The sequence below is a fragment of the Centrocercus urophasianus genome, unplaced genomic scaffold (assembly GCF_019232065.1).
Source record: "Centrocercus urophasianus isolate 14NV4802_14NV808 unplaced genomic scaffold, USGS_Curo_1.0 seq_39, whole genome shotgun sequence".
In the NCBI taxonomy this organism is placed as follows: Eukaryota; Metazoa; Chordata; class Aves; order Galliformes; family Phasianidae; genus Centrocercus; species Centrocercus urophasianus.
The window spans coordinates 1,682,679-1,706,442 of record NW_024884966.1 but is presented as its reverse complement, the minus strand read 5'-3'; the positions used below and the strand labels follow the sequence as shown (position 1 = coordinate 1,706,442).

Sequence of the window (23,764 nt, the reverse complement as noted above, 5' to 3'; positions counted from 1 at the left end):
ATATTTATTGGCCTTGATAAAGTCCCCCAGGCCTTCCTATCTCCAGGCTGTACAATCCCGGCTGTCTCAACCTCTTCTCACGTGACTGACGTGAGATCCTCCAAGCCCTTAGACATCTTTCAGGCCATTCACTGTTCTTGTTCCAGTAATTCCCTGTCTTTATTGTACTGTGGAGCCTTGAACTGGATGCAGTACTCCAGACAGGCCTCACCAGGGCTGGGCAGAGGAGGAGGATCACCTTCCTCACCTCAGTGATAAAGCTGTGCCCAATGCAACCCAGGATACCACTGGACTTCTTTGCCATCAGGTCATTTGCCAGCACATAACCAACTTGATGTCCACCAAGACCCCAGGGCCTTTTCTGCAAAACTCCTTTTTCCGTTGCTTCCCTGTGGAATGATCCCACAGGATATGCAACAGTGGAGCCCAACATAGGTCAAAAATCTAATATAAGCCACCCTGGGTACAATATCCCACCACATCATTCAGGTGGCTCTGGTCCAACCAAATAAGTCACAGCACACAAAACCATCAGGATTTCTAGTTCAGTAAGAAAAGGCAGCAAGCATTTCAATTCTCCAGAAAAATATATACTTTAAAAAAAAGAAGATAGAAATATGCGCAGGGTGGCAATGGGGGGGGGGGACTGAAACTATGGTCCTTTTCAACCCAGGCCATTCCATGATTCTATGATTACCAGAAACTCAAACAGAAGAAGAAAAATTACAGAATGTGGAAAAAGGGTCTGGCCATTTGGGAGGAATACAGGAACGTTGTCAGGCCATGTAAGGATGCAACAATGAAGGCTAAGGCCCACCTGGAATTAAATCTGTCAAAGGAGGTCAAGGACAACAAGAGAGAGAGTTTGGAGAAAGGAATCTGGCTGAGAAAGATCTGGTCGGAAAGCAACTAATCAAACTTGATGAACACAGATCCATGGGAGCTGATGGGATGCCTCCATGAGTGCTGAGAGATCTGGCAGAAGTGATTTTCAAACTACCCTCTATCATCTACGAAAGGTCATGGAGAGTGGGAGACGTGCCTGAAGACAGGAGGAAAGCCAATATCACTGCAGACTTCAAAAGGGGCAAGAAGGAAGAGTTGGGAAACTACAGGCAGCCAGTCTCACCTCCATTCCTGGGAAGGGAATGGAACAGCTTATTCTGAAAGTCATCTCCTAGCAGGTGGCAGAAAAGATGATTGGGAGTAAATTAACATAGATTCACTAACGGGAAATGGTACTTGACCAACCTGGCAGCATTCTACGATGCCATGAACGGCTTGGTAATTGCAGGGGGAGCAGTGGATGCTGTGTACCTTGACTACAGCACAGCTTCTGCCACTCTCACAACCTTCTTGTCAGGAAACTTAGAAAGTGCAGGATTGATGAGCAGACAAGTGAGGTGCCTTGATAGCTGGTTGCCTGGCATTGCTCAGGGAACTGTGATCAGCAGCACAGTCTAGTTGGAGACCAAACTAGTGATCCCCAGGGGTCGGTGCTGGGTCCAGTCTTCTTCAACAACTTCATGAATGATCTGGATGAAGGGATAGAGTCCACCTTTGGAAAGTTTGCTTTCCAATGCAAATAATAATGCAAAGCTGAGAGGAGTGGCTGATACACTAAAGATGCTGTGCTGCCATGCAGAGAGACCTGGGCAGGCAGAGAGTTGGGCAGAGAAGAACCTAATAAGGTTCCACAAGAGCAAGTGCAGGGTCTTACACCTGGGGAGGAATAACCACATGCATCAGTACAGGTTAGGAGCTGAGCTGCTGGAGAGGAGCTCTGCAGAGAAAAACCTGGGTGTCCCGGTGGCCAACAGGTTGGCCATGAGCCAGCAGGTGTTCTGTGACCAAGAAGAACAACGGGATCCTGGGGTGCATTGCACAGAGAGTGGCCAGAAAGGTGAGTAGGAGATCATCTCCCTCTGTTCTGCCCTAGGGAGGCCACACCTGGAGCACTGTGTCCAGTTCTAGGCTCCTCAGTAAAAGATAGATGGGGAACTGCTGGAAATAAAGAGGTAGTTCAATGACGGTAAAGTAGTTTTGTAGATGTGTGCACTCCTGCCATTACCACAGAATTTGATGTATCCTACAAATACATTAGACTTCTGGACTACTCACTTCCAATCATGGAGAAATTTGAAAATCCTTCCAATTGTAAGATCTCTTCCAGCAGCCAGGGTCACCGTGCTACCTGCAACAATCCCTCATCTGCCACAAATTACATTCTAGCTGCCTGGCATGGAAGACAGAGTGATAAACCAGGTGATAATCTCCCAGTAAAGGAGCATCTACCATTTTTCAGAAACACACTGTGCAAATGCTGATGTTGTTACTTAATGTTATTTAGATGCACATTTTACATCGACCTACTCAATTTGTGTGTGTGGCTGCAGGAAAAACTTGGGAAATACAGAGTAAAAATACATGTACATGGTTTGCATATCCTGCATTTATGTGCATACATAAAAAATAATCCATGATATTAGAAAATAATACTGAACCATGATGTTAATGCAGTCTCTTCCACAAGCCAAAAGCTTGTGTGGGTATATGCATAAAGAATGTACATACTCAGAGAGAGACACTAACATCTTGTAATGCAATATGTTTCTGTTACACACACTCCAGACTTCCTAACAGCTGCATATTTTAATATACATAAACCCATACTTGAAAAATAATAAAATGTATTAGTTTTCCACATTAGGCATTTATGGCCTAATTTAGGAGAGTATTACATCTTTATAACTTTTAAAAGACCCATTTTGATAAAACATCCTCATAAACAGACTGAGAAAATCGGGGTAACAAGCATCTGTTGCTGCGTTGTTTTCTTAATGGGGTTATAAAATAATAACACATTTTTATAACTTCTCACAACAATATAAAGTATTAAAATCGAAACTGATATTGAAAAATATTCTCATGGTCTTTTTTATTTTATTTTTCCACTATGTAAAGTTGCAGCACTTACCAGATTAATATTAATATATCTTAATTATGTTGACACAATGGAAATTTGCCAAAGACACTCAAAGAATGGAAATAACTTGTTATTTCCACTACTCTAATTAAGGTGGTGGATTTAGGCCATTTTATTCAGAATACAGAAGTAATCTGAGTATTCTTTACCAAGAGAGAGGTGAGGTGCTGGAACAGCTGCCCAGAGAGGCTGTGATGCCCCGTCCATCCCTGGAGGTGTTCAAGGCCAGGTTGGATGGGGCCCTGGGCAGCCTGGGCTGCTGTGAAATGGGGAGGTTGGTGGCCTGGCATGCAGTGAAGGGGTTGGAGCTTCATGATCCTTGAGGTCCCTTCCAACCCAAAGCATTCTGTGATTCTATGATTCTATTTATAAGAATGTGTGGAGATACTGTATATAAAAAATGGCTCAAAGAGTGGATTTGGAAAAATTGGTTTATCTACCTGTTCTAATAGCTATTAAAAAAACATTTTTAAAATTGATTCCTGTAAGTATGTAAGAAACAGCTCCCTCACAAAAAAACAAGAAGTGACATAGTTGGAATGTATTTTAGAAAAAGATCAGACTGTAGCATAACACAAAAATAATGAAAAGATATTGACAATAGCATCTCTGAAGCAGAACTGCTGTATATAGACAGGGAATTTACTACGTATTTTCAAATGATGTCCTGTGAAACTATGCACCCAAGCATTAAGAATTCCAACTGGGTGAGCTACTGACCTGCACAAGAAGTGGATTTGCATTTCTACAGTGCTTGTGAAGCACTGGAGAGTTCGGTTTCATGTGAAGCATAGTTTCCAGCTCTTAGGGCCAGGCAGCACCATCCAATCTAACTTTGCTGCATATCAGCCCCTGCAAATTTCCTTGAACTGGTTCTCCAAATTCCATAGTTGTGGTTGAACCGGAGCACAGCCTGGTTCACGTCTCATCTTGATTTTAAAATTTCCACTCATGGGCAATCTGTCACAAGCATCAGTTGAATTATTTCAGCACTTAATTACATCGTTAAAAACCTATGCCTTATTTCTTGATGGAATTTGTCCAGCCTAAAGGTCAAGTTGGATACTAGGAAAAAGACTCCTCTCACCAAACCTACCTACACACATCATTCTGTCAAGGCACAGACGAAGGTACTTCTGCAGCATGGTTCATTTGACCCCACTCACACATCTGCCCTAGGACAAGATAAATTACAGTCCCAAAGCACTTATTTCTCTCAATAGGAAATCTAATTAATGTGCTCAAATACAGGTGTTCGTGTCTAGCCAGAAGGAAACCCACAGTGACTACTGTTTCAATTTGAATGTTAAGACTGAAAAACCCCAAAAGTTGGGATTTTTCTTCTTTCCTGTGCCCTTAAAGACTGATTACACAACACTTTACTCAGCTCGATAAGAGATTAAGCACCATGTACATCTCTATGTCGGGAGGTTTTGGTCTCTCCCAGTTTCTCCTGGATCTTTGAGCTCTCTCCAATTTATGGTTTTTATTAAAACATGAAACTGAGCAGTGTTTTAGCCATTCTTACACAGAAGAAAACCCTTCCCTTTTCCATTCCTGCCTGTCCAAGGACTGCATCCAGCCTTCCAGCTCTGCACTGCCTCCATCACATTCCATGGATTTCTCAAGACTCCAGGATATTCTTTCAAAATCCCTTCTTTGCAAGATACAGCCCCAGAGTCTGCAAACATAGCCCATTTTCTTAATTCGCAGATGAAATACTGAACATCTGGCTCTTCTGGAATGAAAATAGCTTGTTTGCACTTCATTTATCAAATGGTAACTCAGTAAATCTCCGTCACTAACTTGTCCTCTTCATTACTTCACAGTCTCCAATTAACTTTTTCTTAAAAACACTTGACAAGGAAACTAGACCCTAAATAAACTATACCTGGAGAACTGGAAAGCTTAAGAGTTTGCTATGTAAATGTTCCAGTGACCCAATACACTCTGCTAATGCAAAGCTCCAGCCGTTCCACCTATGTCTGTATTGTGCCATGCAGGAAAGCCACAGTGCCATATGTTACACTGCACTTGACTCCAGATCTCTTCTGCTCTCCAACAAGGAACCCAAGAGAACTAAGACATAATATCATTATGTGTGTCTGCTTCAGTAAAACTACTCGCAATGATGTGAACCTGACCCCAACAGAATCATCTCTTCATAGCATGGAACAGAGGGTATGATGTTGAATTCTACTGACACGTCTTGAAAATACTTTATGGCATTCCCATGTGCAAAGCTTCCTTGCATGGTCTTAAGGGACAACACAGGTGAGGATGTCCAATCCTAGATGTCCTGGGTTTGTCCTTCTAGAAAAAGTTTTGAGACTTGATACTGCAATGTCAGAGTCTCAGTTGTGATGGTGAAGTCAGAGCTGCCCAACCTCTCGTGCTGTTGTTGAAATATACGGCAAAAAAGCACTAAAGCCAGAAGGTTCCTGTTGATGATGGGCAAGTGAATACTGAATCAGTTTAAAGTACAGAATATATATCAGTTCAAAGTCTTTTTTTTTTTTCTTTAAAGAAATTATTAGAAATGTTGAATTCCAGTTTCTTAAAAGTAGAGCTTATGAATTTGGGTATTTTTTCCCCATGAAAAGTAAAAAATACAATGGGTTGCTTCAGCAACCTAAAGGAAATTGTGCTTTGATGAACTGGGAAGTGTGTAATAAATTACGGGAAGCAAATAATACTGCAGATTGTAACCTTTGCTCTCAGACATGGCAGAAAGTGTTTCTTACCCCATAATACAACCGATAAAGATTCTTGGCTGATTAACTCAGGTCTAGTTACCTTTTCATGCCCCTCTGAGATCCCTAATGTGAAGTTGCCAGATCAGGCTGAATTTCGATAAACTGGAGTTCTTCATCGTCTGCCATTACCAAATTCTTCATCTCTGTTCATTAAGGATCTTGTGGCCACCACAACCACCAACTAAGCATATAACATGGGTGCCATCTCTAGCGCTGCATGCCCTCTATGTCTTTATGCTCACATTAGTGTCAAGGCCTGGGGCCCCAGCACAGGAAAGACGTGGAGCTTTGGGAGCAGGTCCAGAGGAGGCACTGAGATGTCAGAGGGCTGGAGCAGCTCTGTGTGAGGAAAGGTTGAGGGAACTGGGCTTGTTTAGCCTGGAGAAGAGAAGGCAGTGGGGAGACCTCATGGTGGCCTTCAGTGCTTGAAGGGAGCAGATAAACAGGAGGGGAACGGCTGTGTGTGAGGGTGGGTGGTGATGGGACAAGGGGAATGGTTTTAAAGTGAGACAGGGGAGGTTTACGTTGGATCTGAGGAGGAAGTTTTTCATGCAGAGGGTGGTGAGGCACTGGCACAGGTTGCCCAAGGAGGCTGTGGATGCCCCATCCCTGCAGGCATTCAAGGCCAGGCTGGATGTGGCTCTGGGCAGCCTGGGCTGCTGGTTGGCGACCTGCACACAGCAGGGGTTGGGACTGGAGGAGTGCTGTGGGCCTTTGCAACCCAGGCCAGTCTATGACTCTGTGATTACAGCCATACTTCACCTTTTTCTTTCCAGATTAAACTCAGTGGCACATAACAGCTTTTCTCACTCTTTGTCCAGTTTCTAATCTTCTTGATGAGGAAGTTATAGAAATAAGTTTGTGTTTTTGATGTGCACATGCTCAATGCAACACAGCACATCTTCTGCCTCATCCTTTCACAGGAACAAGCAAAAGGCAGAGGAACTTCATCGGTAATTCTTAAAACTTTTCTGTGCTACGACTCCCATAGAAAAATTCTTACACTTATTGGATAATTTATGTAATTATGTCTTTTTTCTCATAAGTCAAGAAACACCATCTACCCTTATTTCTCCTTTCTAATCTTATCAAAACTTGGCATTTGTCTTCTCTATTTGTATCATTTGTAACAAACATAGCATCGTAGAATCACAAAATTATATAATGGCCTGGGTTGAAAAGGACCACAATCTTCATCTAGTTTCAACCCCCTGCAGGGTCACCAACACCAGACCAGGCTGCCCAGAGCCACATCCTGCCTGCACAGGCTGATACAGTTCTGTATCTTAACTGATATTCTTATATTGAAAAACATTAGTAATTATTGTGATCCCTTTTTAAAGTTAAATGACAATTTGCTTCTGGTATGTAAACTGGAAAACGAACACAGAAATCAGAACTGCCAGCTGCTTTTGGTAACTTGAATCACAGAATGGCTTGGGCTGGAAGGGACCTCAAGGACCATCAAGTTCCAAAGCCCTGCTGCAGGCAGGGTTGACAACCACTTATATAACTGCGCATCAAAATCAGTACTTCTTTATTATGTGAACTGCTTTCAGCGTGTTCTGAAGAGCTGAGATTAATCGCTTTGTATCAGTTCCTTGAGCCAACCAGTCTTGCTCTCTTGTACCTACTTATCTCTTTCTATCACCTAACTATTCAGTTAGGAAATTACGGATAAAGATGGACCTTTTCTATGAAACAATTCAATCCCAAGCTGTTTGAAGTGGCAGCAAGCATATATCTTTCTATTTTTATTCTTTTTAAACTCCAGGCACAATGATGACGCTGTTAAAACTTTGTTGTTAACAGATGCAGAAGAAAGGTTATGCTTTTCCTCTGACGCACCTAATCTACACTTTAAATGTAAGTTATATCTTTTGATGGTCTCACAAGACTTATGCCTTGTATCTAAACACCAATTAGAACTACAGGCTTCTTGATGGCAAAGAGCAACAATTTGTCCCCGCAGTGAAAAAACAAACAAATCCAAACCCTTCACCACCAACAAAATTAAGTCGGTGAAATTAATATGTCTCACTTCCAGGTTGTTTGTATTGCAACAATTCTGCATGGAGACAGCTTGCTTCCAGCAGTTTTATCACCTTCTGCAGTAAAACTAGCACATGCAGATCTCCAGAGAGCTTTATTTTCTTCTGCTGTCTCAATTCCTTACCATCAAAAGTGGCAATCCTGTCAGCACATCGCCACGTTTGAAGTCTGTGCCAGCCTGAAATGTTGTGTTTGTACATCAGATCACCTCCAGGCTGGGTGCCAGCCTCTCCCCTACCTACTTCTTGTACAGGCAGCATAACTCTTTGCAAACATTGATTGTGGGATCATTTCCTTTGTGCCTGCACCATGCCACATTTAAAAGTCTATGCTCTGAGTGATTCAGCCACTACAAGCAACACTGGCATTTAAATGATACAAGGTTAAAAGCATTACCAGAGCCCTGGGCTATGGATTTCAGAGCACAGCTTTTTAACCACTCTGGGTTCAGCAGTCATCCAGCAAACACTCTGAAGGAATCCTGGCTGAGGGATGCTCTCAGGGCTTTAATAGTTCCTAAACTTCAGGTGACAGGACGAGGGGAAATGGCCTCATGTTGCACCAGGGGAGCTTGAGGTTGTATATCAGGAAACACTTCTGTACAGAAAGGGCTGCTAAGCACTGCCATGGGCTGACAGGGAGGTGGTGGAGTCCCCATCCCTGGCTGTGTTTCAAACTGTTTGGATGTGGTGCTCAGGGCCATGATTTAGTGGAGGGCTGGTAGAGTTTGGTTAGGTCATGGTTGGACATAATGACCTTTAAGGTCTTTTCCAACCTGAGCAATCCTATGATTCTATGATTCTAAACTTTACGAAAGAACAATTTTTACCCATGTGCATATTAACTAATACAAAAACAGAGACACTGAGAAGTAAAACACCAACGAAAAAAATCCATCCCTATGTTCTCTCTGCTATAAAACAAAGTGACATGGAAAAAAAGGGTGGTATTTGTAACACTACATATCTAAGGAACTTATTGAGAAAGGTCTGAATTATTGTGGGTGATATAAGTAGGGCTAAGGAGCTGCTGGTTTAGAAGCAAGAGAACCATCCTACAAAATGAGGCCCAGAAGATACAAGGGATGGATTAGAAAGAGTGGCTGAGAGTTCATCTTAAAGAGGGCACTAGTCACATCTGTAAGTGCAGCACTACACAGTACTAAAAACCTGACAGCTACCTGCTTGGCTTTATTCTATTTCTAGATCCATACATTCCTCTCATGCTTTTTCCAGATTCTTCTATTCCTTTCAAGAGTTCCTCTTAACTTAATGGCTTGAGTTCTGTGACAATGCACTACTGATCCAACACAGCATCTTCCCTCAATCCTTGAAGATCTAGATGTAACTGCATGCACAAACCACGCATATCTATTTCTTTGCCTCTCTGCACCTCTGAGAGTTCCTTCCTCCCACTTGCATTCTCCTCCATTTTTTCTCATACTTTTTATCATAGTTGAAAGTTATGCAGATGACTTATTTGCTGAATTGAGGTTTATATGATGAAGGATGCCCCATTCCTGGTGGTGTTCAAGGCCAGGTTGGATGGGGCTCTGGGCAGCCTGATCTAGTATTAAATGTGGAGGTTGGTGGCCCTGCCTGTGGCGGGGGGGTTTGGAACCTTATGATCCTTGGGGACCCTTACAACCCAAACCATTCTATGATTCTATGGCTTTATAAAAGAGAGAATAGGCAACTGGAAATGAAAACAGCAGGTAATGGGAACTGCGAAGAAATATTTCCACCTAGTCCTGATACTCACAGATTATTTTTTATGATTCTTTTTTTATGTCCCCTTCCAGAATAAATGCTTCATCCCACGTATTTTCCCTCATTGCAAAGGGAGAGACCGGTGATGCTGGAGCTAACTGGGGGCAGAGCTTCTCTCCAAGCTCAGGGCAACAGCACAGGTCTGTCTAATGTCAGTGATAAAAAACAACATCGAAAATGGAGATCCTGTTCACAAGAAATTAAAAGTTCTGCGTCACTTTCCTAAACCATACATTAATCCATGCAATAATCCCAACTCAAACAGTTGTATTACATGATTCTCGAGTTCTCATAATCTTTCATCTAGACAGTTCACATCCTGTCCTACAAAGCCGTGCAGCACTGCTGCAGACTTTTCCACAGCTGCTGCATGTCACATTGAGCTGCTTCAGTCCCTGTTGTAGGTGAACTGACAACTGTAAGTAATTTTAGCTCATAAAGCACTTCTAAATCACTCAGGAAGAAAAACATGCATGAGCGAATGCTTACTATCCAGGGGAAATAGAAAGAACTGTGCAGAACACAACTGCACCATCTTCTCTTGCAGTGGGTGATGGTGTCAGTGCAGAATATTGCTCAAAATCTAGCAGACCCATACAAATATGGAACTGCAGGGAGCACAGCGACTATTCCAAGTATTGACAAGTTTTTTTTAAAAAATTAAAAAATAAGATTTTTTAATTACCAAACTGCCGTTCATTAAGGTTTGTACCATACATGCTGTACGGCTATGTCACTGCCATTACCAAAACTAATGTGAATTTTTTAAGGGGTGTGTGTGTTTATGTATCTTCTCTTTCAGTAATGCTTTGGAAAGGTTCATTCAGTTACGTTCTGTTTCTCTTAATATCCGCTGTAGAATGAAATTTGCTCACCTTTCCCTTCCAGCACATGCCTCTGTAGCTGTATAATTTTTCAGATTGCCATGAGCAAAGAACCAGAAGTCAGATTCTCATTTGTATTCTTATACCTCTGAAGAGGAATAAAAGAATATATACTTCCTTGACAAAATAGCATATACTGACCCCAGGACCCTGTCACATCAGTACAACTGGATGCAAAAAGCCTCCACACAGCTGTGAGTCTGGATCGTAGAACCACAGAATGGCTTGGGTTGGAAGGGACCTCAAGGATCACGAAGCTCCAACCCCCCTGTGCCATGCAGGGCCACCAACCTCCCCATTTCATAGCAGCCCAGGCTGCCCAGGGCCCCATCCAACCTGGCCTTCAACACCTCCAGGGATGGACGGGGCATCACAGCCTCTCTGGGCAGCTGTTCCAGCACCTCACCACTCTCACAGCACACAACTTCCCCTGACATCCAACCTCCATCTGCCCTCCCTCAACTTCAAACCATTCCCCCTTGTCCTGCTGTTATCTCCCCTTTCCAAGAGTTGACTTCCCTCCTGTTTGTAGGCTCCCTTTAGGTGCTGGAAGGCTGCAATGAGGTCACCCTGCAGCCTTCTCTTCTCCAGGCTGAACAAGCCTAGTTTCCTCAGCCTATCAGCCCGGATAAACAGCTAAGAAAAGATAATTATATAAGGCTTAACAAATTAGGGGCTGCTTTGCATTGTAAGAGAGATGAAGTGAACTGACACCTCAGAGCTTACTTATTGTCTTCTCCCTAACAGAGCTAATAAACATTTTGTCAAATCTGTGTATTTTTTACGATCACTCACACTGCGAGCTGCTCTGTGCTGTGCTAACAGCATCCCAGGCCGGCTGGGATGATGGGAACAGCACAGTGGTTCCATGCCATTGCCTCCTGCCTCCTCCGACCCTCATCTGCACCACTGGAAGGCCTTGCACACTGCTCCCAACAATTCATGCACTGTGCTGTGCACTGAGACACTGATGGATGTGCGACCCAAGAATTCTAAACGTCCCCACAGGATATCAAATGCTATCCAGACCGTTTGTAAACGCTTTCCCAGCGCTGCGCAGAAAAGGAGCCAGTTCTCTTCGAATCTACTTAAGTGACATTTTTCTCTTATCTAAGAATCAATGTTTCTGTTTAATAAAATCATCTGGGCAAGTTACTGTTTCATCAGCTTATGCCTTCGTTAATAAATTCTGCTTGAGCGTTAAGATTACCCCCAGTAGAGACAGCTGGGAAACTGCAATATAAAGTCAAGCAGCGCATTTAATGACCAATGAACTTCTGGAAACTTAGTCCAAAATTATACATCATTGTGTCAGACGCTCTTAAGCAATATGCAGTTTGCTCTCCCTCTTCAGAAACATGAAACCCCCTGAAACCGCTACCACAAATTGTGAACCTTTTAAATTACTGCCAAGCCACCTGCTTTTCTCCAGGAAACTTCATAAAACTCTCCAAATTAGTAATGTCATTAAGTAAAGCTTACAGAACTGTTGTTATTCTGAAGGAGCATTAGCTGTTTAGCTTAAGGAAACCAGTAGGGATTTCTATCACGGACAGACCTGTCAAGTGTATTGAGGAACCCTTTCCAAGTGAAATGCTTCAAAATATCCTCAGAAATGCGATTCTTTTACACTTTAATCTTTCTGGGAGAGAATTGTGTTCTCGGGATCAAACTCATATCACAAAGAAGTTCAATTCAGGAGAGCACGTGGAAAAGCTCTCGGACTGTTTGAGTGTCTTCAATCGGCACAAAGAGCTCCATAAATCAAACGCCCGGTCCTGCATTTTTGAATGGCACTGGAAGAAATAGTGCTCGGGATGGAGGGGAAGAAGGAGCCCGATTTCCCCTGGCCCTTCTCTTTTTTGAATGGCCCTACACACATTGGGCGAGGGTGGATTATAGGAATGCCTTCTGTCTAGGAGTCGGCCCGAGACGTACCATCTCATCTTGGAGTAATTTATCCAGTCTGATGATTTAGAGGACAGTCCAGTGGCACCATTTTTGGAAGGCAGAAGCAGAGGGGAAGGGATATAAATCAAAGGTGACTGGCAGGTAAAGGATATATGCAGCAATCAGCCAAACCATGTGCACGCTGGCACAAATTCAACAAGATCATTTATAAAAATTTTAAGTCAGGAGTACACAAAAGGGGGTCTGGTGCTAACTAAATCCACAGATAGATTACACGCCACCGAAATAAACACTTCCAGATGCTGGCACACAAAACCCTTTTACAGAAAGAAATGTTTTCTTTCATAAATCTGAAAGGAGGAACCTTGGGGTGGGGGCTGGGAGGGAAGGGGGCAAGATTTCCACACTGAGATTGGACTTCCTGCTGCTTTATAGAATCATAACTCTGATTTTTCAAACACACGGGGTTAACACTACAGAACAACAAATAACTGCAGACAATCGCTTGAAGCACAGACAAACACTTCACAAGATTCTAATTGCTTAATGAAATAAAATGTTGGGTTTGGGGTTTGTTTTTTCTTTTTTTTTTTTTTTTTTGCTTTCCAAACGAGGAGAAATGAAAAATGTGTCAAGTTGACTTTTTATATATCAGAAAACAAACACAGAACAGAAAGAAAAGTTTTCAAATGCTTTCTGACATCAATACATACATTTCATTCTGGAAAGCTGATGAAGAATGAAATTCTGACTTCTTCAAAATCAGTATCAATTGATTTTGATTATCAGCTGGGGCAGCACATTATTTACAGTACCCTAAATGTCACAGATGTTTGGTTTGATATGATTCCAGTGCACCTAATTTCTTTCAGAAACTGTATTCAAAAATGTGTATCACTCAAGTGCTTTAGAAAAACATGTAACATATCCACTTTGTGTATACTGAAACAATTACCAAAGACTGTATTCCAAAGCCTTTTTGACTACTGTTCTGGTTGGAAGTATGCAGGAAGGAATTCCTTTCAGTCAAGAAGAGTAATTCTCTGACCAAAAGTGAAGCTGACGTTTTTCTGAAGTTCAGGGCACCTGAAAGTAATGCGTTTTCCCAAATTTTCAGCTCTGTTTAATTCGCTTATCTCTACAAATATCATACTGACACTTTATCAGAGATTCATAAAATGACCACAATGCTCATCTGGCTTCAGCCTCCCTCCCCCCCCCCCCGCTATGTGCAGGGTTGCCAACCACCAGGCCAGGCTGCCCAGGGCCACATGCAGGCTGGCTTTGAATTAGGATGCTATAGGCGTAGAAGCAGGGCTGTTTGAAGGGCAAATCATGCAGGTCTTCAGCCCAGAGCATTCCCTGCTCTTCAGGCTGGGAATGCCAAAAGCAGCATCATAAACATAGCTTGGTAAGTACTCATTGTTTCATGATGCTTATGCAATTTTACGGGGCTGACATTTTTAACAAGAGAGGGTTTAGACTAGCAAGTCATTTCATGCTGAAATTACCTGGGGCCTGAAGGAGCATTTTCCCAAAAAAAGTAAATACCCAAACAAAAGTTGGTTATACCCTCTGTTCATTCAACACGCTCCATTTACGCCGCTGAATAATGGCCACTGTCTTCTGCAGGTCTGTGCAGTATCACAGTTTACATTAATAATCTCGGTTTCTCTTTAGCCAAACATCAAAAACACTTCATTTCAGAACTGGCATAAACCAGAGGGGACAAAGGATCCCTTCGGGGAACACTTTCCCATCCAATTAGCACTGCTGTAGCTTTCCCTCTCCCTTCAGAGCACAGGATGCGATACTTCTGAGCAGAATGCATCTCAAGACCATAACTGCCACTGCAAGCATGCATTATTCACCAGGTGAATCATGTCAGAAATTAACGACTGCTCATATCAAGGTTTCAGATATCTTGATCGCGGATTGTTTTTAATTAATGAGTTGTTGTTTGTTACTCCAAGTATTAGAAATAAACCCTATTCAAGTAAGCTGGATGTGGCTCTGGGCAGCCTGGTCTGGTGATTGGTGACCCAGCACATAATGGGGGGTTGAAACTAGATGACTGTTGTGGCCCTTTTCAACCCAGGCCATTGTATGATTCTGTGATTAATTTTATAGACAAATATAAATCCATCTCTCAAGGTAAAAAGTCTGCTAATCTAATGTAGGCAGATTTCCCATAGAGTTTTGACTGAATAAAGAAGTAAGACTGAGCCTGCAATGAATTAGTGGCCACAAAAGCAAGAGGATTTGGAAGCTGAGATGTAATTAGAAAACTACAGTATCACAGAAACAAATAGCACAACTGGAATAGTATGGTTGAGGACTACAGGCTTTTTAGAAGGGATAGGAAAGGAAGGAGGGGTGGGGGATTTGCCCTCTGTGTAACAAGCAGATAAACTGAGAAGAGCTGCCTCTGAGAAACAGCCCTAATCTGGTTGAGAGCTTGTGGGTTAAAATCAGAGACTGGACTAAGACATCTGGTGGTTGGGTCTACTATGGCTGACTGATCAGAGGAGCCTGTGAATGAGGCCTTCTTGTTCAGGTACAAGTGGCACTGTGCTCAGAAGATCTCATTCTGATGGGGGATTACAGATACACAGAGATCTGCTGGGAAATCAATGCAGCACCTGCAAACTTTGAAGCAGCCTGGGCTGCAGCAGTGCTCCGAGTCAGCCAGCACAGCTTCAGCAAGGGCAGATTGTGCCTCACCAGTCTGGTGATTTTCTATGGCTGACTGAGAGCAACCGTGGACAAAGAAAGAGCAATTGATATCATCTACCTGCACCTGTGCAAGGTCTTTGACATGATCCTGCACCACATCCTTATCTCTGAATTGGAGAGAGATGGATTTGAAGGCTGGATTAACAGGTTGATAAAGAAGTGGTTGGATGGTCATACTCCACGAAAGTCTGGACCATGCTTTACATTAGGCTGCAGTCAAAAGACAATATATGGATAAAATATATGTCTAGACTACCTCAGACATGATACAACACAGAATAACATACAGTACACTTGCTGCTTTCCACTGTGGCTAGCGCTTGGAGACAAAACCTAACTGCTCTAATTACGTTAGTCATTTTGACATAGCTATTAAGGTCAAAATATATGCAAACAGATCATTTTCACTGCTTTAATGTTAGTTCTCATTTACCATATGATTATAAAACTTTCAAAAAGTGCTCTTTTTGTCCAAACCAACATCCATCAAATGCTGGTAAAGGATAAACCACACAGCTCAACTGTTCCTCCAAAAATGCATCATTAGGAACACCTATCACCAGCTCAGATGGAAGAGCAAGGACAATCATGACTAAACAGTAAAGAGAAGAAAAGTTGTCAGACAAATATTCCTGTTGGTGTCTGACAAATACATAATAACCATCCTGAGAAAATAGCCCCCAAATATTCTAATTTGTTTTTTAAACAAAAATGGAAATACAGTACCACATATGTGGATGAGTTTTGTAGAAGTAGTGAGTGATAAAACTCATAGCAACAGTTGTGTTCTCCCCTTTGGAAACAACATTAGTATTTTGAAGTGTTCTACAAAAAACAAAAGTTCTTCACATGATTTTATTTCTGAAAGAAAGTTATCAACTAAATAGTTTATAAGTAAAACTAATGCCACCTTCCCAATTCCATTAAGCTTCAACCCCTCAAAACGAAAAAGATTCAGTGAAACCAAATATAGTACATGAATCACAACCCAGTTGTAGGAGGATTTTAGCTTGTACGTCTCAAGCTACAACAGAATGAAAAATCAGAGGCTTGGAGCCCCTGGGAACATTTTGAGTCTAGGTCAGTTAGGGTCAACTCATTCTCAAAGTGGAATGAAGTGGAAATGAAGTGGCAGCGGTCCTAGAATCAAGACCCTAAACTTTCAGGTGGAGAACCTAGAATCCTTGGAATCCCCATACTGGATGTAAGCTCCCACATTCCTTCTCACATACACAGAAGCACAGAGTTAGAGGACACCCATTATCCTATAAATTACTTTGGTTTTCTAATTACCAGAGTCAGTCAGGGACAAAGGAGTTGTCATGGAAGCACGTGCCACATGTACTTTGAGGAATTCCATATGGCAGGGGTTTTCGAAGTCAACAGCATCCCGGGATCAGCATTCAAATAAAATTTGCTTTGTTTCTGTCCTTGCCACTCATTTTGGTGCCTTTCAAAGAAGATCGCCAAACACAGCATGTCAAACATAACTCAGTTAAAGCCAACGAAACTTTGCATGGATGACAACAGCAGAAATTTTGGCAGATTGAGGTGTTTGTCACAATAATGTTATAAAAACCCAAGTACCACAGCAACTATTATCTCTACTAGTACTGTTCACCTCTATAATTGGTACAGTACTTGGAAATACTAAATTCCTCACACATCCATCTAACAAAACCAACTGTTACCTAATGGTCTTGAAATATTGGATGTGGCTCTGGGCAGCCTGGGCTGCTGGTTGGTGACCCTGCACACAGCAGGGGGTTGGGACTGGATGAGCGCTGTGGGCCTTTGCAACCCAAGCTGTTCTATGATTTTATGATTTATTTTTTTCACTCTGGACGATTTACAGCAATTTTCAGATGCTAACATCACTGTTTCTGGGTCAGACAATCACTAGTCCTGGAGGACCTCATTTAGGAAACACACCTGGATGGTTTTGGGAAACCAAAAAGAAGAGCACCCTGGGACTCCAACCTCACAGAGTAAGTGTAATCTTAAATTCATATCAAGTAAACCATTGGATGCTAAGTATAAAATGACACTGTATACAGAGTATATACAGGAATACCTCCTTTCTGATGTACTGTGAAGCTGTTATGATTCCCAGTCAAATGAATTCTTAGACACAACTCACTGTTTTTTTGCATTGGCCAAAGGGTCACAAAAAGCCCTTTTACTAGAAAATCTGAAAAAATAGAAAAGAGTTGGGAAAATGGGAAAATACACCACCAAAACATATTCACACAAATTAGAGAAATTTAACCTCTCCTTCAAGGACTTCTTCACATGGGGCACTACTTCAACAACATTGTTTTTTTATCCAGACGTATCAGGAGATCTTCCAGTTTTCATGCAATTCTAAAGACCATTGTGTCCTAATTTTTGTAGCATTTGGTAAAAAACAAGGCCCCTTGTAATCTGTATTAAAAATACTTCTACAAGAAGTGCTTTCATCACGGTGAGCTCTGATGATCTGTGTCTAATCAAACATGGGTGAGATGTATCAGCACTCTTACAGCAGGTCCAGATCTTTCTATAATCAAATATGGCCATTTCTTCAGATTCAAAGAATAGTATGACATAAGTTAGGTTCATTTTCTAGGTCGTGCAAAAGCTTCAAAATAACTTTAGACAGAATCTGAGGTATTTTTTGCAGTATCAGAGGGAAAAACTATATCCGAAGGAATGGAGTTGCACTCATTTTTGTCCTTTGACATGAAGCTTCCACGAGATCCCATGACTGATGGCATTCAGAGAGGAATGCAGCCTGCCCATAAGTGAACCTAACTCTGAATGCCTCCATCCTGAAGTCCATCCCCAATACATGGAACTTTCTTGATGAAAGATCGCTTTGCTTCCAGATCAAATTAGAACTAACATCTACATGTGTAAGGTTGTTGCTCCTCTGATATAGCATACCTGGCTGTTCTGCTGTCAACTGGATGGCTGAAAAAAGGAGATACTGTCTAAGGAAAAGCCAAATAACCCACACCACAAGGAGGATGTAAAGTGGGAGGATAAACACAAGAGTAGAACAGTCTTTTAGAAGTTCTCTTCTGAACTGTGTCAAGTATATCCAGACTAGCAGAATCAAGGTCCATACAACACAGACTACATGGTGAGTGGTTTAAACACTTTTTAGAGAGTTAATTTTAGGTGTGCATCCACAAGTTCTCAGGTCAAATATCAATAATGCATCACTGAAGATCATGTTATTCATGTCTTAAAGAAAGTTCCCCGTCTTGTAACTGACGGAGGAGAAGGAAGGCAGGAGCTTTTCTCAATATTACAGCCTGGTGTTGAACCTGGAGAATGTCTTTGCCGTTATGCATGGCTGTTGCTACTTGTGAGTTACCAGACAGTGCAAGAAATTAGCTTTAGTTTTAGAACTATGAAATCCTAGTGGAGATTATTCTCCTTCAGCACCTGGGACTTAACCTGAGAATGTGGCACGGCTTCATGCATCCCTGACATTAGGCATGGTCACGTTATAGGAAGTGGAAGAAAAGGTATAAACTGGCTAAAAACAGTGGAAAGGTGATTTAAATATGCCAGGAGAGTATAGTAAAGCAGCTCGCTGCTCCACTTTCAGAAACAATGAAAAGGTGATGGAAAAAAAGAAGATTCAAAACTATACAGCAGAGAGACAAACAAAAGGCTGTTAGCAACCACATCTGCAGGCTTATAGAAAGGCTGTTAGAATTTTCTTCTCTGCTTTAGGATGCAAATGGGATTTTTCATACAGAGAACATTGATTTTTATAGCCTCTCATAATTTTGAATGAAGAGGTATATATACTATATGAAGAGGTATTACAGTGAAGAGATACTTTGCAGACCCAGGTTCTTAGTCATTTTTCCACATGTACTGCTGATTCAGACTCTATTGGTACAAAGAACTATGTCTCTTAAAAAAATTCAGTCCTGTGTATACATTTTAGGGTCTTAATGGAATATAAACCTCATAATAATTGTTATTTCTGTAGTGAGACAGATTCGTTTACTTTCTTGCTTCTGTAATGGCAATGCTAAAGCAAATGATAAAAAGACATCAGAAAATTTAGTAGATACACAGAAAAATTGTTTTTCTTTACTTAAAACAGACCCTGTAGGGGCACCTGTGGGTTATAAATTCTGATCTGACATGGAAGGTCAATAGTCTTAAGAGAAACAGAAGAGATGACATACACGTATGCTGCATTTCCTATTCCTAAGTTCTCTACAAAACATACATATGCCCCATCCCTAGAGGTGTTCAAGGCCAGGTTGGATGGGACCCTGGGCAGCCTGGGCTGCTATGAAATGGGGAGGTTGGTGGGGAGTTGAAGCTTCGTGATCCTTGAGGTCCCTTCCAACCCGGGCTGTTCTGTGATTCTGTAAAAAACCCTTAGGTGGAAGAGATGAAAGCTTGATATCACTGAATTTAATGACATATGCCTTTGATGAACATTCAATACTTCTCTTAATCATTCACTAGGTTAACTCCTATCTTTGTCAACGAACGTAAGCGTCAAAAAGAGGATGATCAAAATTTTCATCATAGGCTTCACTGATTTGGGGTCTCAGTTTAAGAGCTGTCGTAACTCATTTTTCAGGATGCTGCAAGTGACTGTTGGCTTTACAGGCTTTAGTTAGCTGTCTGGAAAGTACGCAGGTTCAACTGGTAGCCTAAATTCCAGCCTAAGTATCATGCCTAACACCACATAAGTCATCCATGACAACTGCAGAGATAAATTCTAGCTTTCCTGGCTCCCACGGTGGAATCTTTCCATATTACAGTTTCTGTTTCTCTACTTGTCCTTGTTGTTTACTTCCTGCCCTCCCAAAACAATAACAGACCGATGGATCCAGCTGTCTAAGCTTAGGTACCTTGTGCAACTTAAGATGTTATGGGATGTCTCAAATAAGGCATTCACAGCTGCCTAGTGGGTATGACAAGGAACACAAAGGAAAGGAGATCTTTCTGGGCTAAAGATGCAAATCTGAAATGTTATTGCAATACATCTGTCTTTAAGCAACCAAATCAAGTCTGAAGCATCCAAAACAAGTACCCCCACAAGCGCATAGATGTCACACTCTGAGGAGCTTATGGAAAAAATCAGAATCTGAGAAGAAAAGCCAAAAACCAGCTCAAGCTCCATCACTGTTGAGTGGAAAGATGATAGCAGTGGGAAAAAAGACTTCAGACAGAACAACAAAGGTAAACTGAGTCTACAAGTTACAGTTGTGGCAGCCCATCTTCAGGCATTTGTTTCTGTGTACTTCAATGCAGCCACCTGTGGGAATCTAAGTTGAAATGCTCTCATGACTGAGTGCTCAGCTTCTTCTACAAGCAGACCTTGATCTGCATGAGTATATTCTGAGCTTCAGTCCACTGTTATCAAGCACATTGCCAAGGTTCAGATATTCAGTATTGTCTCTGACTGGTCCCTACTGAATATTCCCAATTACGGGAAAATTAGGGATCCTATGCTGCTTCTACAAATCAGAATGCTACTTCTGAAATGAATCCCTCAAGCCATGCCCATTAAAATCACCTTTTAAAACAAATTAGAGATTTGAAGTCTCTAATCACTCTGAATTAACGACTGGACTCCGATAAAACACAGTGGATAAAAGGAAGAGCATTAGCCCCAATGAACTTCTCACTTGCATGCCAGAGAAGAGAACGTGGGACAGGACAGACAGCAGTTTTCCAGCTCTTAGAAGCACTGAACCTGCAGTTGCACAGCATCACAAGAAGCCACAAGAAGCATTACTGAGAGAAGCCACTTTTCTCCTGGTTCAGTCATCCCATGTAGGAGGTAATGCAGGCATACAAAGAAACTGTTGTGAAGGTGGTGGCAACTGGAGAAAGCAGAAGACCGTTCAGAAGCAATATTGCCACACCTCTGCCCCCAATGGCGAGGTAAATTATTTTTTAAATCAATAGTGTGAGAGCCTGGCAATACAAAAAGGCAGGGCTGAAGGAAGCATCAGCCTAACATTCAGTTTATGCTTGTGCTTTCTACTTCTGTAAGGAACTTATGGGAAGTTTGGAGTAGTTTCTTTTAGGATAACTACGATTGATAGCAGTGAAAAATGGAGAGACTGGCAGATCCAGATGCATACATTACAATACCTTTCACAATGCTCCTTATGATTGTTTTTTTACTTAAAAAAGGAACTGCATTACACTTCTACAACTTCTGTATATTCTACAAGATTATCCAAGATTCCTTCTCTCTTTCTTGGCTTGTTTAGTGAGAATTTACAAATCTCATTAACCATGCTGACAGCAGGTACTGTCAACAAATTAAATTGTTTGGCTAGTTGGAAACTTTGGGGAATTCATAAGACTAAACTCTTCTCTGTTTTGGACTAGAAATGCTACTGTAAATGATACTAATTTGGCACTTGTGAGGAGCAAAGGAGAGAGGTAATATTATGTGAAGAGAATTCATTACAAATACGCATCCGCTGAAATTAATAACCCCAACACCTAATTCTGTTCACAAGCATCATTTTGACACTAGGGAAACCATAACTTCACATATGCTTTTCAGTCTTGTTTTCTTCCTGTTCCTAGCTTCTGAAGTCAAGTACCACTGTTTCCTTGATATTTCTGCTATTCCATATAGATTTCATGTAAATAAATTTCCTTTGGATTCAGAATCATTTTCCTCTAGTAAAATCTCTCCAAAAATGTTCAATTTCTTCCTGATTTTAGGAGCTGAGATCTAGTGTTCTGGGTGGTTGTTTTTTTCCTATGACCATTTCTCTGACTTTCATTCTTTTCTAGATTGAGATGTTTTGAGGTAAGTCAGAATATTTGTCACACAGAACAGCAGATCACAGAAAACAATCCTAGTTATGACATTAGAGCCTGACTACTTACACATTTTTATCAGCTGAGAAATTTAAATGAAAGATTTTTTTTGGCTGCTCTGGACAATGGAATTGCCATTTGCACAGAAAAAAAAATGATGGCAAAACCTCATAACCCATCAGTTACACACACAAACTCAGTTCTGATGCATTTTAGTTGAGGTTCAAAGTCATCTATAGAAACCGATCTCTTCTTTCTCCAACCCTAAATGTGTCACTTGAGAGTCCAGCTTCCAATAAGAGCAGTAATGGACACACAACTAACTTTAGAATATAAAGTGCTCCTCACCATTTTGGAATACATATAATTTAAAATAACTGTAAGCCTGAACTTTGCAAAAACAGAAAATTCAAGCACTAACAACAACAACAACAACAACAAAAGCATAATTTGTAATTGAAAGAAAATAATATTTAAAAGAAAAACAAAACAAAACAAAACAAAACCTTTTTGTCCTTCCAAAAAGAGACAGAAATTACAAAGTTTTATTTCCCGGGAGAACGATGCCACTTTTATAAAAGAAAATTACAGTCACCACAAATTGCTCTCAACAATTCCAAAGCTTCTTCATTTGACCACTTGAAAATCAAAGTTCTTTAAGATTATAAATATAACTTTTTATAGCTCTGTTATTACGTACTGTGAATGGGGATAGGGGGCCAATCTTGTGGCCGTAGCGCCGAATGGCCTCTCTGATGTGGCTGGGCTGGATGGCATCGCTTTGAGCCTCCATACCACAGGCTGCAGCGCTCTGCAACAGAAAAACACATAAATTGTTACTAAATCAAAAACACACAACAGACCTACAGTGCATAAAGTATGAAAATAAACCTTTATAAGATTGACCAATCTTTTTTTTTTTTTTTCCTAAGGATACACATCACTGCTGCCACACAGCACTTTAGAGAAAAAAAGCTATTAACAAATCAAAGAGGACTTTTACATGAACTCTGCTTAAGAGACCCAAAGAACACCATATTTGTCCTCTTAAATCTTTCGCCTAGTGCTGCTGTATGTTGCAATTGAAAAGAGCAGCAAATGTTCTAAGTGAAATGAAAGGGTCATATAAGTCACACTGCAATAACCACAGAAACTATTTTTAAAACATTTCAGGCTTTCATTATGATGTCAAGGGGTGGGGAAAATATTGAAGAAGTAGCCCAAGTGGAAAGCAATTTGACACCAAAATCGCCAATAAGTGATATTAGGCTGACATTTTGGAGATGAAACACGTGGCATTATGGTGTGAGAGAGACGTAAAAAAATTAAGTATCTAAAGATGGAACATCTTCATATTTCAAATAATTTTTTGGAGGACAAAACCTAAAGAGGAAGAAGAAGACTTTGCTGCTACCTGTACACTGATTTTACTGAACATCCCCTGAATTCTAAAGGAAAAAGCTACTATTTTCTCCTTTCTGGTCAAAGGAATGGATTGGGATTGTTCAGTCTGGAGAAGAGGAGGCTCAAGGGAGAACCTCATTGCAATCTACAACTTCATAAAGGCAGGCTACAAGGAGGAGGGGTCTGGCCTCTTCTCCCAGGCAACAAACAGGACCTGAGGAAATGGCCGCAAGTTGTACCAGAGGAGGTTTAGGTTGGACATGAGGAAGAACTTTTTCTCTCAGTGTTCAGGCACTGCAATGGCTGCACAGGGAGGTGGTGGAGTCTCCATCCCTGGCAGTGTTCAAGAGGCGCCTGGATGAGGAGCTGCGAGGTCTGGTTTAGTGCTGGTGGTAGCAGTGGTGATGGGAGGGCGGTTGGACTCAATGGTCTTGGAGGTCATTTCCAACATTG

General features: G+C 41.4%; 1 protein-coding gene across 3 annotated transcripts in view; it reads right to left on the bottom strand.

Annotated features, from left to right (window-relative positions):
* SUPT3H (SPT3 homolog, SAGA and STAGA complex component) overlaps positions 1-23,764 on the bottom strand; it is a 154,613-nt gene that overhangs the window by 31,955 nt on the left and 98,894 nt on the right. For all 3 annotated transcript variants that reach the window (XM_042832702.1, XM_042832700.1, XM_042832701.1), the window contains one exon: positions 22,608-22,718. In XM_042832702.1, the coding sequence (XP_042688636.1) occupies positions 22,608-22,718 (111 nt within the window). The remainder of the gene's footprint in view (positions 1-22,607; positions 22,719-23,764) is intronic.